At 45.9% G+C, this 16776-nt stretch overlaps 1 protein-coding gene across 1 annotated transcript; it reads left to right on the plus strand.

Moving 5' to 3' along the window:
* The first annotated feature begins 13623 nt into the window (after positions 1-13623).
* LOC134216839 (pancreatic triacylglycerol lipase-like) lies at positions 13624-16112 on the plus strand. The gene is made up of 4 exons (XM_062695634.1): positions 13624-14002; positions 14436-14707; positions 14768-15587; positions 15652-16112. The coding sequence occupies exons 1-4, from the start codon at positions 13879-13881 to the stop codon at positions 16071-16073; spliced, it is 1638 nt and encodes a 545-aa protein (XP_062551618.1). The 5' UTR covers positions 13624-13878; the 3' UTR covers positions 16074-16112.
* The last annotated feature ends 664 nt before the right edge of the window (positions 16113-16776 follow it).

Here is a 16776-nt window from a genome sequence, read left to right on the forward strand (position 1 = left end):
CTGCCCGGAAGCGATCAATATGGACAAGGAACTACTGGAATCGGAACTCGAAAGCCAGGGTGTGACAGAAGCTTATCGGATAACACGACTGGAAGGTCGGTCACGGATTAACACGCCAACATTGATCCTGACCATCAAGGGAACAGTTATTCCGAAGCACATATGGTTTGGTTCGCTACGAGTGACAACACGAATGTACTACCCGACCCCTATGATGTGCTACAGGTGTTTTTCGTACGGACACACGAAGAATCGATGCCAACAGCAGGAACGGTGCCGAAATTGCTCTGGAATCCACAAGATCGACCCAGAGGTAAGATGTTTGGAGCCCCCCAAGTGCATTCACTGCAACGAGTCACATCCATCAACGAGCAAAGCTTGCAAGGTTTTCAAGAAGGAGGAGGACATCATTCGCATCAAAGTCAACTCCGGCATGTCGTTTGCGGAGGCAAAGAAGGAATATGAACGAGCTCATGGTGAGAAATCATACGCAGGAGTTTCTGGTGCACAAAACCGCTTAAAGCAAGATGAGAAGGACCGGGAAATCCAACTTTTGAGAGCTGAACTGGAACGAATGAAGGGTGTTGACAATGAACTGGCAAAGCTGAGAAAGATGGTCGAAGAGCTATCTTCTAAGAAACAACACAAGCGAAGCAAGAAAGAACGGCAAATGGCGATCCCCAAGGAAACCGATTCGGATATGGACGGCGATGAAAATGACAAGAATGCAAAACGGAAACAACAAGGCGGATCTGGAGACATTTCACCCCCTTACAAGAAAAGTGTGAACGGAAACGACGCGGAGATGATGTCTAGCAGCAATTACGAGTCAACGGGAGCCGCCAGCGGTGAGTTTAAAAAGTTCATTCCCCCTAAGAAAAAGTAAATGGATAATCACACCCAAAACCAAACAATAGTTAGAAACAAACCAAATAGAACACATTATTGTCTCAGCCCCCCAAACACGATAAGCAATAACCAACCCAATAAAACATTTGCAATACAATGGAACATTAACAGTTTGAGAAGACGACTAGACGAACTTTTAGTCTTATTCAAAGAAAATTTTCCAATAGCAATTGCTTTGCAAGAAACTAGAAATAGTGATAATTCTTTCCTGGGAAACTTCTTTCGGGAAAAATATACATGGTTTAATCGTGTTGATCCTGAAAATAGTAGTATGCGCGGAGTAGCTCTTGCCATCCGCAGTGATTTTGACCCACAACCAATAGTCTTAGACCCAAACTTGCCTGCTGTAGCAGCTACAATTTGTGACCCTTTTGAAGCCTCTCTGGTCTCGCTGTATATCAGCCCAACTTATATCCCCAACCAAACGGTGGAAGAAATATTAAAAGCGATTGTATTAGCCAGCAAATACCCTTTGGTGATAATGGGAGATTTGAATGCCCACCACGAAGCGTGGGGCTCCAGGAAAAATGATGGGAGAGGAAAGACGGTGCTTGAAGTTGTAGTAGACAATGGGCTGATAGTGATCAACTCTGGGGAAGCAACGCGAATCGATCCCTTCAATGGGTCCTTAGGGGCAATTGATCTAACGATAGTTTCATCGGAACTTGCGTATAATTTGAGCTGGGCGGTAGATGAGGATAATAGGGGTAGTGATCATTTCCCAACCATAATATCCTTAATTGGGATGGGAGCTCCGGAACAAACGAAACGAAGACAATGGTGTTACAAAAGAGCAGATTGGAAGGGCTTCGAGGACTTCATCGATCGGAGTAGTGATAACATCACTAGTGTAGCAGAATTCACAAAAATAGTTAAAACAAGTGCTCAGAAGTTCATACCGCGAACAAGTGCGAAGGTTGGAAAAAATTCGGTTCGTTGGTGGTCCGAGGAAGTGAAGGCGAATGTGAAATACAGGAGGAAAATGTTACGAAGAGTTAAGAAATTATCCGAAGACCACCCTAACAAGAAAGAGGCAGTGAAGCAATTTCAGCTAGCAAGAAACAACTGTAGAAGAGTTATTAGGAAATCGAAGAAAGAAAGTTGGGAAGAGTTCGTTCAATCCTTCAATCCGGACACACCGATGACCCTAATCTGGCAGAATGTACATAGTTTAAGCGGAAAAAAGAAAGCCGTAACACCTACCCTTCGACTTCAAGGGAAAATAGTGGAGGATCCCAAAGAGATCGCTGAAGCAATAGCGGGTCATTTTGAAAATGTCTACGAACCTTCAGACTTGCCAATGACCGAACCTTCCGCTGAAGAAATTAAGATAGATGGTCAGATCAACCAAGATATCACTAAGGACCAGCTAATGTGGGCTATCAGTCACGGAAAGGGTCAATCCGCTGGACCGGATTCCTTGGGTTACCCTATGCAACAGCATTTTCCGTTCAAGACAAAAGCAGTTTTCCTAAAACTGATCAACGAGATCTGGAAGTCTGGTAAAATTCCGGAGAGTTGGAAGGAAGATACCGTTATCCATATCCTTAAACCAGGAAAATATACTAAAGCGCTAGGTAATTATCGTCCAATCGCTCTTACGAGTTGTGCAAGCAAGACTATGGAAAGGATTGTCAAAAGGAGGCTGGTCGAGGCCATCAAATCGAATGAATTTTTGGATTCAAGACAATACGCTTTCAGACAAGGCAGAGGATTAGACATGTACTTGGCTGACCTCGAAGCATTCATTGACGAGGCGATGGGAAAAAAAGATCACACTGACAGAGATCATTTCGGGTAGCAATTGGAGGAACCTTTTCTACAAGAAAGGAACAAACAAACGGTGTACCGCAGGGTTCGGTACTGGCCGTAACTCTGTTCCTAATTGGTATGAACTCAGTGTTTAGCCGGTTACCAGAAAGGTCTGAACCTCGCATAGTAAAAATCTTTATATACGCCGATAATATCGTTCTGCTGGTATCTGGACGGAACCAAAAAATAAGGAAAATGCTACAAGAAGCCATCACGATGATTTCAAACTGGGCGAGAGACAGAGGATTATCTATAGCCGCCGAGAAATCCAAGCTTCTGCATATATGTAAGAAACGCAAACACCCAACCTTACCAGAATTGATTCTAAATGGAGACTTCATCCCAACGGTAAACAGCCTCGTAGTTTTAGGTGTTACAATCGACCATAACTTCGACTTCAAACAACATGCCAGAAATGTCAAGAAGGCCTGTACAAATCGAATCAATTTACTTCGCATCATCGGTCGTCGAATGGTGGGCGGATCTAGAAAGACGATTATGCACATAGCAAAAGCTACCGTGATACCCAAGATATTCCATGGATGGGGCCTGGTCAGTAGAGGAAAAAACCGGGTTGAAAAAATACTTGAACCAATATATAACGACATGATCCGAATTTGTTCCGGAGCATTCAAAACCAGTCCCGTAGTGGCTTTATACGCTGAATCTGGAGAGCTACCATTCGGACATTTGGCATGTCAAAAACTGGTGGCAAAGGCTTCCAAACTAGAGGAGAAGAAAGTATTGTCAAATTATGGAGGTGAATGGCCGATTACCGAACGATCGAAGAGAAGGTTTGAGGAGAATACCGGGGAGAAACTTCCACCGGTAGCAGAATTCCCCCTTCCGCTGAGGAGCGGTTGGGCATCAAAAGAGCTCCCAATTGATTGGACGGTTAAAAATAACTTCAAAGTTGGAGAAGGAAGTAGCAAAGCCAAAGCGCTGTACAGAGAACTGGAGCAAAGGAAATATGCGGGTTTCAAATATTTATTTACGGATGGCTCAATGGATGTAAAGGAGCAAGTCGGATATGGTATCTGGGACGGAAATTGCGGGAAAAGCTATAATTTGCCAAAGGGTTGCACCATTTTTTCTGCCGAAGCTAAAGCATTGTATATCGCACTTCAAGCCATCAACACTGGAGAAAAAGCGGTAATCTTCTCGGACTCCGCCAGTTGCATATCAGCCATAGAATCTAAACTCACTAAACACCCATGGATTAGAGCAACACAAATGGAAATTGAGAAAAAGCAAGTCGGGATCTGTTGGATTCCGGGACACTCGGGTATACCTGGCAATGAAAAGGCGGACACATTGGCTAATATGGGAAGAATGGTTGAAACGACGGAGATTGAACTTCCTGCAGTAGATCGCATCTCATGGAGCAGGAAAGTTTTGGAGGACGTTTGGGAGAATAGCTGGTACAAAGAGCGTGATGTACGTCTGAGGAGGGTTAAACCCTCGACAGCTGCATGGCCAGACCGGAAATCCAGACTAGAGCAAGTGCTCTTAACACGTTTGCGAATAGGCCACACTAAGGCCACCCATGAGTGGATACTAGAGAAAGGAGAGAGTCCCAAATGTCAATTTTGTGGAACAGCATTATCTGTGGAGCATATGCTCATTGAATGTCAGGAATACGAGAACATCAGGAGACAGGTACAGATGGAGGGTAACACCTGCCAAGTTCTGTGCTACGAGAAGGAAAGAGAAGAAAAAGTGCTAAAATTTTTGAAATTGACAAACCTATGGAACCGAATCTGAATAAAATAATATGAAGGGAGGGGAACAGCGAAAAAAAAAATAAAAAATAAAAAAATGGGAACAGTGTTATAAAAAGGGAAAGTGATAATAAATGATGGGATGGGAACAGTGCTAAACATATACGAAAACATCAGGAGACAGTTACAGATGGACACCTGCCAAGTTGTGTGTTATCAAAAGGAATGAGGGATGGGAGAAGTGAAAAAAAAAAGGATGGGAACAGTGTTAAGAAAAAGGGAAAGTGATAATAAATGACGGGATGGGAACAGTGCTAAAAATATACAAATGGAAACAGTGATTGAAGACGAGAAACAGAGGTGAATGACTGCAACCATAGTAGTTAATACCTCTATAAAAACATGAAGAAGAAGAAGAAGTGAGCATTGTCGGAGTGGGGCGAGTTGTGACGTGTGCGGTCGGCACCGGCATTTGTGTACGGTGTTGGCGGTGGATCGCTGTAGCGGATGCCAAAAAAAGAATTAATATAATTTTCTGAAGCCATTTTGGCTTTCGGAATTGCTCCTGACGAATTCATTCCACATTTCGTCTGGTGTGGCATTTGCAGCAATTGTGTGTGTCGGCACAGGAAGTGCCGTGGTCCTTCATGAGAGCCTATTGATGGTGGTGCGGTTGTGTGGAGCCGACGGTATATTTTTTTTCTGGGGCAAGGGTAAACGGAAATCTGCAACCAGACACCTGAGGAGGTACTCAGGTAGTGTGGGGATGGGTATGTCATGTAACTCTTACCCGACCCACTAAAACCAAAACCCTTTCGCCAGTCCGTATCCCCGGCCCGCAATTAAGCAATACATCAGGGGGGGACTATTGAGAACGCTCACGCCTATGCTAACGCACTTGACGTTAATACACACAACATCGACTTCAAGGGTGGCTACCTCACCACCCGTCGATCGCAAGCTATGATAGTAACCTAGCGGTCCGTATCATAAACTCACGTTGGAGACGAGCACCCCGACAACAACCACCGCGCATGAACCGCAATGACCTCTATATCTACATACGGAGGTCCCCGCAGCCCACCCGCGACATGTTGGTTGTCGGGGTGAGCAAAGTGTTCACTGCATCACAGGTGCCCTTACTGCACTCGTTGGTTTTGTTCAAGACGCCACCACCGCTGCAGTTTCGACATAATCTGTTGAGATGCTGTGTTCACCGCATTCCATATAGCTTCCTCCCGGCACATCCTCTCGACGAGGTTGTCCGGGGTTGTATCCATACCACTAATAAGCAGCATGACATTGCGTTCTACCTCGAATCGCGGGCATGCGAACATCACATGCTCTGCCGATTCTACCTCACCTACACATTCAGGACACTCCGCAGAATCTGCGAAGCCAAACCTGTGTAGGAATTTTCTAAAGCAGCCATGTTCAGACAACACCTGTGTTAGGTGGAAGTTGACTTGACCATGCTTCCTATCAACCCAGTTGGACACATCCGGAATTAGTCTGTGGGTCCAACGACCTTTGACTGCGGTGTCCCATGCTCTTTGCCATTTAAGCAACGAAGCTGCTCTTTTGACACGTCGCACTTGCACAGAGTCCCTTTCGTTGTAGCACTCCATATCTTGCTCTAGGAGTATGTCAATCGGCATCATCCCAGCTATAACGCACACCGCCTCATATGATGTGGTGCGATATGCGCTCGCGACACGTAGGCACATCAGCCGGTGTACTCTGATCAATTTCTTTACATTGTACTCGGCTTTTAGTGCTACGGCCCATGACGGCACGCCATGACGGCACGCCATAACGGATGATAGACAATGCTACGCCAGCTATCAGCCTACGCACTTGACTATGCACCGCCGATCTGTTGGACATCATTCGTGATAAAGATTTTATCGCCAATGAAGCCCGCTGACATGCATAATCGACGTGGCTCGTAAAATTGAGCTTATCGTCGATCATCACGCCCAGATGCTTGAGAGACCTCACGGAGTTAACTGTGCAGGTCCCTACTCTTATCCTCGCTTGCTGCAACCCGTGGCGGTTATGCACCACCACGACTTCCGTCTTGTGGTGTGCAAGGGACAACCGTCTCGAGTTGAGCCATTCCTCCACTCTGCCAATCGCGTATGAAGCCTTCAGTCTGACTTCGTCGAGAGTGTCTCCTGTTACCTCTAGCATTACCTAATACCTCTTCTGTTTAGACCTCTCGCTATCTTGGCCGTATCCGTTACCGCTCGAATTGCTTCGATGGTAGAACGGCCCTTACGGAAGCCATACTGATTGTTGGATAAGCCACCAGCACACTCTGTATAAGCCGACAATCTATTTAGAATGACCCTCTCTAGCAGCTTCCCAGCTGTGTCGAGTAGCCAAATTGGTCTGTATGCCGAAGAATCCCTGGCTGTTTGCCAGGCTTCGGTAATAGCACCAATTTCTGCCGTTTCCGTTGATCTGGGAAGTTTCCTTTGTCCATGCATCTCTGGAGGCAGCTCCTGAACATATCTGGATTGGCAAGAATGGCGTGTTTAAGGGCCAGGCTTGGAATACCATCCGGGCCTGGCGCCTTATTGAGCTTAAGTTTTCTTGCGGCTACGATAAGTTCTTCGTTAGTCACTAGCGATACCACGTCAACTGACTCGTACGGGGTAGCGGGCCAGTCTGATGGTTCATGTTCAAACAATACTTCTACTATTCCGGCTAACTTCTCTGGGGATCTTTCAGGAGGTGTGCTATTGGTCCTAGCCATCACTATCCTGTATGCATTTCCCCATGGGGTGTCATTCGCCATCCTGCACAGCTGTTCAAAGCAGGCTCGCTTGCTACATTTAATCTCGTGGTTCAGAGCTCTGCTCGCTGTCTGGAATACCCCACGTCTATCGAATCGCTCAGCGTCCGTTCTAGCACGTCGCAACCTTCTTTTAGCTCTAAGACAGGTTCTACGAAGATCTGCAATCGTGTCAGACCACCAGTACACTGGTTGTCGATTTCCTGGGGGCTGGGTCTTCCTTGGCATCGCTATATCACAGGCACGTGTTAGTACCTCTGTCAGTTCGTTACCGCTCAGTCCTGTAGTCCTACTTTCCCAGCGCAGCGTCTCCTCCAACAGTTCTTGATTGAACTGTAAGGTGCGCCATCCGGGATCAGTTGCACCACCCCTTCTCGTCGTAGTTTTCCGGGTATACTCGACCATAAAACGTACCTCCTGATGGTCGCTAGAAGTATGACCCTCGTGGACCATCCATCCTGGTTCTTCAATCCATCCTGCGCTGCAGAAGGTGGGGTCGATACATGAATAACCGCTCGGTCCTCTAAACGTCCACTTGACCTTCGTTCAGCAGAACTACGTTCAATACCGCTGAAAATCAATGAAAATCAATCAATAAGTCCAAATTCCCACCATACCGGACTTGTCCGCAATCCAACTGCCGTTTCCAGCAAGGATGTGGTGTGGGTCGGACAGCAAGGCAACATCAGCTTTACACTCGATAACCGATGTTGTAGCAGCAGTTGGGCCGCCTCGCAGTGGTTCAAGTTTAGCTGTGTTACCTGCATGTCTGGACCCTTCTAGAGGCCGGACAGGCCTGAGCACCGGTGAGATGCCTGTTGTCTGGAGGACAGATCAGACATCTCGGTGCAGCCTGGCAGGTGCGAGCCTGGTGGTTTTCGGCTCCGCACCTACGGCACAGCTTACTACGGTCAGACTTATGACCGTGTCCAAGGCACCTGTAACAGGCCTGACTGGGTTGGCTTGTGCTCAACGAGCACACCGACCACCCCACCTTCAGTTTTACCTTATCCAGTACCTTCTTGGCCTCGGCCATATGTACTTGGAATGAGGCAACCTGCATTCCCGCAAAGCCTTTGCGTAACCATTCCTGGATCTCGACATTGCACTGCTCCTTCAGTGCGTCAACCAGGTCTCCGGCTTCAGTTATTTCATCCATGCCCTTGCACTGGATGTTCAGGACTGGGCACAGGGCTCTAACCTGAACCCCGTCACCCAGGACCTCCTCCGTCAACTTTTTTATACTCGGAACTTTTCCGAGTAGCATCCCGCTTCAAGACGAGAATCATCTCACCTTCGTGCGTTTTTCGAATGCAGTTGACATCCCCTCCTAGACTAGAGAGCTTCTCGGTGCCTCTCATAGTCTTTAGGACTTCGGCATAGCTTTTATCGTCAGTCTTGACAATAATCGCTTCGCCTCTGTCCTTCCGCTTGTCGCTGCCATTGGAAGGCGCACCCTTTTTCACACGGGCTCTACCCATTGGCGTAACTAGCCCCAATTCTTAGAGGGGGCTATAGCCCCTTCATCTATTTTCTTTATTTTGAGCTTTTTTTCAACATTTCTCGATTATTTTACCATCATCACGTGCTTTCTGTTGTATCGCAGTGTGTTTGTTTACCATCCGATGATTGCTACAAACAACGACTCAAATTGATAGTGCATGGCTATTGCGTCTAAGTGTAGTAGCGTTCGGGTTTGTCTCGCACATTGGAAGGACAATATGTGATCGCCGTCAGGTTTCCACCGGTAGGCAGGGAATTTTTTGCATACATCTATCTATATAATAAAAATGAAATGGTCTGTGTTCGTATCCGCATAACTCGAAAACGGCTGGATGGATTTTCTTCATTTCTTCAGTAAATATGTTCGTAATCGTTTCCGACGGGTTTATATAATATTTCTTTATGCCAAAATCACGAATGAGGTTGAGTAAATCGTTAAAAACTAAAATTAAGGACCGTGTGGAAATTTCGCATGGGCAGTCCACAACGCGTATTTTCGCCTACTATGCAGGACAACGTCTGCCGGGTCGACTAGTATTTCATAAATTTCATAAAATCTCAAATAAAAAATGCAACATTCCTGTATGGATTCCGATGGGAATCCTCCAAGGATTTCGATGAGAATCCTTTGGTGATTCCAAAGGAAATGTTCCAGGGATTCCGACGGGAATCCCCAGATATTTCGACGGAAACCTCCTCCAGGAATTCTGAAGGCAATCTACCGGGGAGTCCGAAGAGAATGTTCTAGGCATCAAATCTTCCCGGGATGTCTACGGGAATCCTCCAGGGATTCCAACGGGAATGTTCCAGAGATTCCAATGAAAATCTTCTAAAGAATCCGAATAGCATCCTCCAGGAACTCCGACGGGAATATTCCAAGAACTCAGACGTGAATGTTCCAGGGATGTAGAAGCAAATCGTCGAAGCATTCCAAAGCAATCTCTCGATGGATCCCGAAGCAAATCGTCGAAAGACTTCGTATTAATTCTCCAGGGATTCCGTAAAGAATCCTCCAGCGATTCCGGAGGGAATCCTCCAGCAATGTTGAAGCAACTCGTTGTTAAAGCAAATTATCGAAGCAATTCGTCAAATGATTCCAAAGTAAATCTAACTAAATCTTCGAGGAATTCGTAAGCGAGTCGACGAATGATTCCGTCGAGGGATTTCGAAGCAAATCGTCAGATGGATTTCCGATCGTCAAGGGATTCTGAAGCAAATCATTGAGGGATTCCGAGGCAAAACGTCGAGAGACTCCGAATTAAATATTCTAGAGATTCTGAAGCTTATTGTCGAAGTATTCTGAAACAAATCGTCAACAAATTCAAAGCAAATCTCCGAACGATTCCGAATCTTCAAACGACTCCTAAACTAATATTCGAATGACTCCGGAGGAATTCCGAAGCAAATTAACAAAGATTCTGAAGCAAATCCTTCAAGAGTTATAAAGGGTATATCCTCCACAGATTCCCAAGGGTATCCCTAAAAAAAAGGAATCCAAAGTGAATTCTTCTGGATTCCAAAATGAATACTTCGATAATTCTGAAAGGAATTCTTTAGAGATTCCAATTAGAATTCTTCTCGGATTCTGATGGGAATTTCTCACGGATTCGGATGAGAATCCTTCTCGGATGCTGATGGGAATTGTGGAGATTATCATGCTGCTAGGCAAGCGGAAATCTGTTGGATAACTGTCACTCCAGTCCGTGATGGTTGACCACATGTCTTTGACTGCTGACTGCTGAGTACCACGATTGCTTTGATTGATGTTTTGGTAGCTCTCCGTTGTTGTTCATATCAAGCTTACTTTGAAATTTTCAAATCAATTATATATTGCCTTTTCATAATTAACACCAAGTGCAATTTCCCTGCCACACACATGAATCTTTCTCAGATATGAGAAATAAGTTAATTTGTCTTCCACTCATTTCATTACGATAGGATGAATATGGGAGATAACTCATTTGTCTTCAAACTTTTTAAACTTTTTCAGTAATGATTTACTATAAATTGATATCACTCCTAACAAACTTTTGAAATCCTAGGGGGGCTAATTTTTTTCTAGGGAGGGCTAAGCCCCCCCTAGCCCCCCTTTATTTACGCCAATGGCTCTACCTTTCTGAGCAGTGACCTGCTCCGCACCTTTGGTCGCACTCGTTGCGACCTGCTGACGACTTCGTTTCGCCTTTCTTGGATTCACGACCTCCGTCCATGGCAGGTCTTCCTCCCGGCGATCCTCTGGTATCTTCCTTGGTGGAGGTACCATTTTCCTCTCGGTCTTATCCACTCGGACCTTCTCGACGGTCCGTGCCGAGGCTTTATTAGCTACTTTCGGGTCCGCCTCCTGCGTGACCTTACTTAGCTTAGGAGTTGCTCCGCTAATTGCCATACGCCGTTGAAGCTCTGCAGTCTGGCTCTCCGCCAGCTGCCTCCCCTCTGTAAGGAGCCGAATCTTATATTCAGCCTCCTTCGAGGCCTTCACTGCTTGGCTAACCGCCAACTCCTTCTCTTCAGTAAAATGGCGTATCTTGTGCTCCGCCTCCTTACTGGCTTCCAGCAAGGACTTCCATTCCGACTTTGCCTCCACGACTAGAGCGCAGAGGGTCAGTACGGCCTGCTTCAAGTCCTTACCGTAATTCACCCGATTGTCCAGGAAGGACATGATTACGTCCGATACGTCCGTAATCACTTCCATGGTCTGGACTCCATCATCCCCATGGTTGGTCATCACCGAGTTGATGACTTTGGTCAGAGTGGGGCCGTCCATCTTGACGTCGACCAGCACCTCGTCTGACCCACCACGGGCTCCACCATCGCCTCCCCCCGGCGACCTTTGGGGTGACCGATCAAGGCCACTGCGCCTGGCGAAAGGGTTCTCCTTGTCGCCATTCGCCTCACCTCCCTCCTTCAAGATTTTTGATTTTGATACGATCATTGCTGTTGGGTCCCCTTGCGGCTACTGTCGAATCCTGCTGGTGTAGTCGCCTTCGCGATCCCATGGCATGCGGCATGCAGGGAGGCCATGCGAGGGTTGACACTTTCGTGTTCAGAGCCAGATCAGCGCTAGTCAGGAAGGAGCATCTGAGCCTACTCCCACTCAGCTACCAGCTGAGCCACAGGATTGTACCGCGTGCTACAAGGCCCGCCACGGTTTTAGGGGACGGAAGACAGCCTGGCCATTAGCCCATTCGCCGTTTCAGGTCGGTGTCACCCGGCCTTACTAAGAGAATAGAATAACCAGACTACCAGCCCTCGCGTTCACAATATTTCAATATCCAAATACAAAGTCCAATAACACGCAACCAGTATGCCATAATCAGGGTCTTACTGGTATCAACCCTGATGTGCCAGTAGCACTCCCTGGGCTTGTGCTTTTGAAGCGGCACACAGTCGCTTTGATAGAGTCTGCTTACGGGCACTTGTGGTTTTTTGGGAGGGATTTTAGCAGAGCCCACTGCTAAATCCCACCACGCCCTAGGCAGTTCTCCCTGACTCGCAGACAGCTGGGGAGGGGTCGTCAAGCCCTTGGGCATGGTCCCTGCTGCCCTGCTGCCGACGGTATGTGGGGGCCCCAAAATGTACAAAAAAAGGTTGGTTTTGGTACATAAGATTTGTGGGTGCCCGGGGCTACGGCCCCTCCGCCCTCCTCCATAAATCCGGCCCTACATACAACGTTGGATTAAAGCGAAGATTGTTCGAAGAAAAGGTGTGAATAGATATGAATGCTATGCAATAGAACTGGGTACGTTCATACGGAGGACTCATCAGCTGCTGCAATATAGCTATGACGATTATGAAGCCGATGATTTTGATAGACGCGAAATTGTCGATAGAGATCAAGATCAAGTAGTTGTTCCTGATGATGAATATGTGTCGGCAGAGAATGATAATTTCGAAGATTCAGTTCCAGCTCTACCACAACGAGGCCACTATCGTGAGGATGGAACATATGTCACTAGAAGCAATAGAATGGTGCGCATTCCAAACCGGCAATAGCTTGCGGGGAAGATGTGATGTCGCGTGTTCCACAACCGTGGTTACCGTAGTAGGTCAAGAACTATTGTTGTATAGCAACTTCATAGTTACATTAATTGTTGATTAGAAATAAAGAATCATTCTGTATTTTCCGTCAGTCAACTTGGACGTATTTTTATTTAGTCCGATACAGAATAAATACTAACATGATAATGAAAAGAAGAGATGATGCAACTCTATGTAAAGTAAGGTACGCATCACACTAGCATGACTTTCTTCACAACAGGAAAGATGCCAGTGTTTCAATGTGTTCCAATATATTTTCAATGATTGCAACTGAAATCCTACTGGTACCGGATTTTACCAGCTGGGTATTTCCTTATCCATCGGCTGAAAGGATGTTGTCAGTTCCCCATAAATAATTTTGGAACAGGAATTCGCTTCAATAATTCGATTCGAGGTCTCCAGTAACCTTGCGAGCAAAGGCGTAGGATTGCCAATCCGAAGATGGCGAGTTCGATTCTCGGTTCGGTCTAGGATGTTTTCGGGTAGGAAACATTCTCGTTCCCCTGGGCATAGTGTATCCATTGTACTTGCCACACAAGATACATAGTCATGCAAAGACGGGCATAGAAAAGCTTTCAATTAATATCTGAGGAATGCCAATAGAATACTCATTTGAAAGGCAGGCCAAGTTCCAGTTGGAATGTAGAGTTATTGAAGAAGAAGAATTCGATTCGAACACTATCATTAGACTTTGCACAGCAAAAATTCTCTATCGCTACAACACCAATGACGAGATGCCAAATGGAACTCTTCGGTTACAGCAAAACGAATCATAATTGCTATGTTTTGATTCAATCCCAGTTTTTGCCCCACAAGGCATTTTTAATTGATAATGAAGAGTTTGTCGAAGACTGCGAGCGGCTCGATCAGTCGCGGTTTCGCAGTCTTTCGATGAGATTCCACGAGTGCGGTATACCCTGTGCCGGATTGGATTAAGTAATTAAGACGGAACTACTCTAGAGAGGTCAAGCGTCGAATTCCGGGTTGTCAATTGGTGAATTAAAGTGAGTGAGAGCGATTGAAACGTGAGAATCGCCATCTGATGACGTTACTGAACTGATAAGCTCGACCGGGGTTCAACAAAGAAGCGACGTCATGGAAGTTACAAACCACACAGGATTTCTGCTGCAGACCATGCTGTATATGTCGAATCATCAGTGGAACAACAGCCTGTACAATACGATCCATAACGTGTCGTCCGCGAGCAATAACACATTGCGTAAGTAAGTCGGTTGTTTGTGCGGTGCGGTTAGTAATGAATGGCCATGAACTATAAGCAATAAGAAGTTTGTTTTGTAAGAGCAGAAAGATGAAAGTGTACAAAACAGTAGAACCAATCTTACAATAAAAATATATTGCCACATTGGACGGCTTTGGCAAGTTACTATGATCTATATGTGTTGTGTATCTACAGAGACTCGAAGATAACAAACACCCAAGCTTGCACAAATTCACTTTTGAATGCATCAATGTACGATGAAATCAAATGTTGTGATACTTAGCGGTGAATGTAGAAACATTTTCATTGTGTATTTGTATAGTCGACGGTGTGTGCTCATATTCGAGTTTGATGTCTGATATCTATGGTCTCAAGATATGTTTGCTCGATTGACCCATTACTGTAACTGTTATTCTTCTATTCTTCATTTTAGCCTACAACGACAATCTTACCCGTTGTTACGGCGTTTACGGGTGCTTCCCGTTGGAATATCCATGGGTCGATGAGAAGCGTCCCATCGCCTACCATCCGAGACCGCCCGCTCAGGTGGACGTTCGATTTCCGATCTTCAACAAACCGATTCGCGAGCATCCCAAGTTCATAGACATCAACGATCCGGATGATGTCCGGCACCTGGGCATCAATCCCAAGGGATGGCTGTATGTCGTCACCCACGGCTACATCGAATCGGGCGATCGACCTTGGGTAAGTTACCCCGCTTCGATTCAGATAGGATTCCAATAACAACGTTCTCTCACCCAGTAGATTCAGGATTTTATGCAAACCTTTTTGAATAATGACCCCGATGGAACGGCCTCCGTGATGGTCATCGATTGGCGCAAAGCTTCGATTCCTCCGTACACGCAGTGCGTGGCGGACATTCGTCTAGTCGGCGCCATAACCGCCCACGTGATCCATATGATCTACCAGGAGCTGGGAATGCGAAACCTCGATAAGGTTCACATCCTAGGTCACTCTTTGGGAGCCCACGTGTGCGGCTACGTGGGCTACTACCTTCAGAGGGACTTTGGTCTGAAACTGGGACGCATCACCGGAATGGATCCGGCCGAACCAATGTTTTCCGATACTGATCCGATAGTACGGCTCGACGCCTCAGATGCCAAGTTCGTGGACATCATCCACACGGACGCCACTCCGTGGATTCAACGATGGCCACGCCCGGGTGGACTCGGGTTGTACCAAGCGATAGGTCACGTCGATTTCTATCCGAACGGGGGTAACAATCAGGCCGGTTGTGATGACTCGATACAGAAGTTCATCAACAAACAGAACGATTCGTTCTTCTGGGGCTTTCAGGAGTTTTTCGGTTGCAACCATCTGCGGTGCCACCAGTTATATACCGATTCCATTCCGCAACGGTGCCCATTCATGGCCATCGGATGTGAGTCGTTCGAGAAATTTATGGCCGGCGACTGTTTCGAGTGTGATGAAGACGGACATTACTGTATCGATTTCGGACCTAATGCGTGGAAAACCTACCAGAGGTTGATTGAAAATGGTGTGATGGTCGAACCAAGCACTATCCGGGCTTACATGATCACGGGGGATAACTCTCCATACTGTCGTAAGTCTTATAATTTGTTTTCAATTCGAACGAGTTTAAAATTGTTTTTTCATTATCCTTACAGGAACGCACTACAAGGTAACAATGTTGGTGTCGGATAGCGAGGAGAGTCTTGTCCACGGAGGTGAAATCGGAAAGATGGCAGTGGAGATTGTGGGGAATAAAAGGGAACGTTCTGGCCGAATGGACCTGTCCCAGGATCCGGTTTACTTTGAACCGGGCAAGAACTTCTCTGCTGTGGCAGCCGGAAAGGATGTCGGGTTGCCGAAGAAGGCTTTCCTCAGCTGGGAATACAAGACCAATCCGATGAATCCCTTTACCTGGCGAGTGATGAATACGCCTCGTGTCTACGTGGCGTACATCGTAGTTCAAACGCTGGAACACAGGTCGCGGCAGAAGTTTTGCCCGCTGAATGAGCTGCCGGTGAAAGCAGATCAGGAAAATGAATTCCGAGAGGAATATTGCAGTAAATCATCTGCAAATTAGAAATAGTCAAGTATTTTAGAATAAAAAGATGACATCTGATCGCATGTTTTACTATCATCTCCAGGGCCTGGGTCTTTTGGGGTACGAAGAAGCCAATCAATTTCGTTCCCTAAAAAAACTAATATAAAATCTTCAATAGTATTCTGAAACTGAAAAGCGTTTGGTTTTCAAGAATTTCGATTTGTGGCTTTGTTTTATAATCACGTGTCACTATTTTGTTAAATCTTTTAGCTCGAGTTCGTGGAATCAACTTAACTGCCTGAAGCTGCATAGCTGTCCCATCGGTGCTGGGTTTCCTATTCATATGGGACAGCTATGCGATCACAGGCAGTAAATGTATGAAAAAACAAGTAGTTGGAGATTAAAGTAATGATGAGAAATCAAGTATAATGTAAATAGACTATTTCCTGCACTTAATTAGTGGTTTTATAGTATGTATAAAAATCAATATTATTACTTTATTACCATTGAATAAACACCCTACTTGCCAATCAGAGACAGTACTAGAGATTTTCGTGATCATTGTAAGAAAACGATATCAGAAGCATTTTTATTTTCAAAAGATCGAATCAAAACGTAGCCGTCGCATGATTAGTTCTATTGTTGGAAAATATTTCGCTGTGTCGAAATCCTAATTTATTATTTAGGCAAAAGCTTTGAAAGATAAGAATATTGCACCCCTTATATATATCCAGATCCTGGC

Source organism: Armigeres subalbatus, chromosome 1 (assembly GCF_024139115.2).
Source record: "Armigeres subalbatus isolate Guangzhou_Male chromosome 1, GZ_Asu_2, whole genome shotgun sequence".
Classification (NCBI taxonomy): Eukaryota; Metazoa; Arthropoda; class Insecta; order Diptera; family Culicidae; genus Armigeres; species Armigeres subalbatus.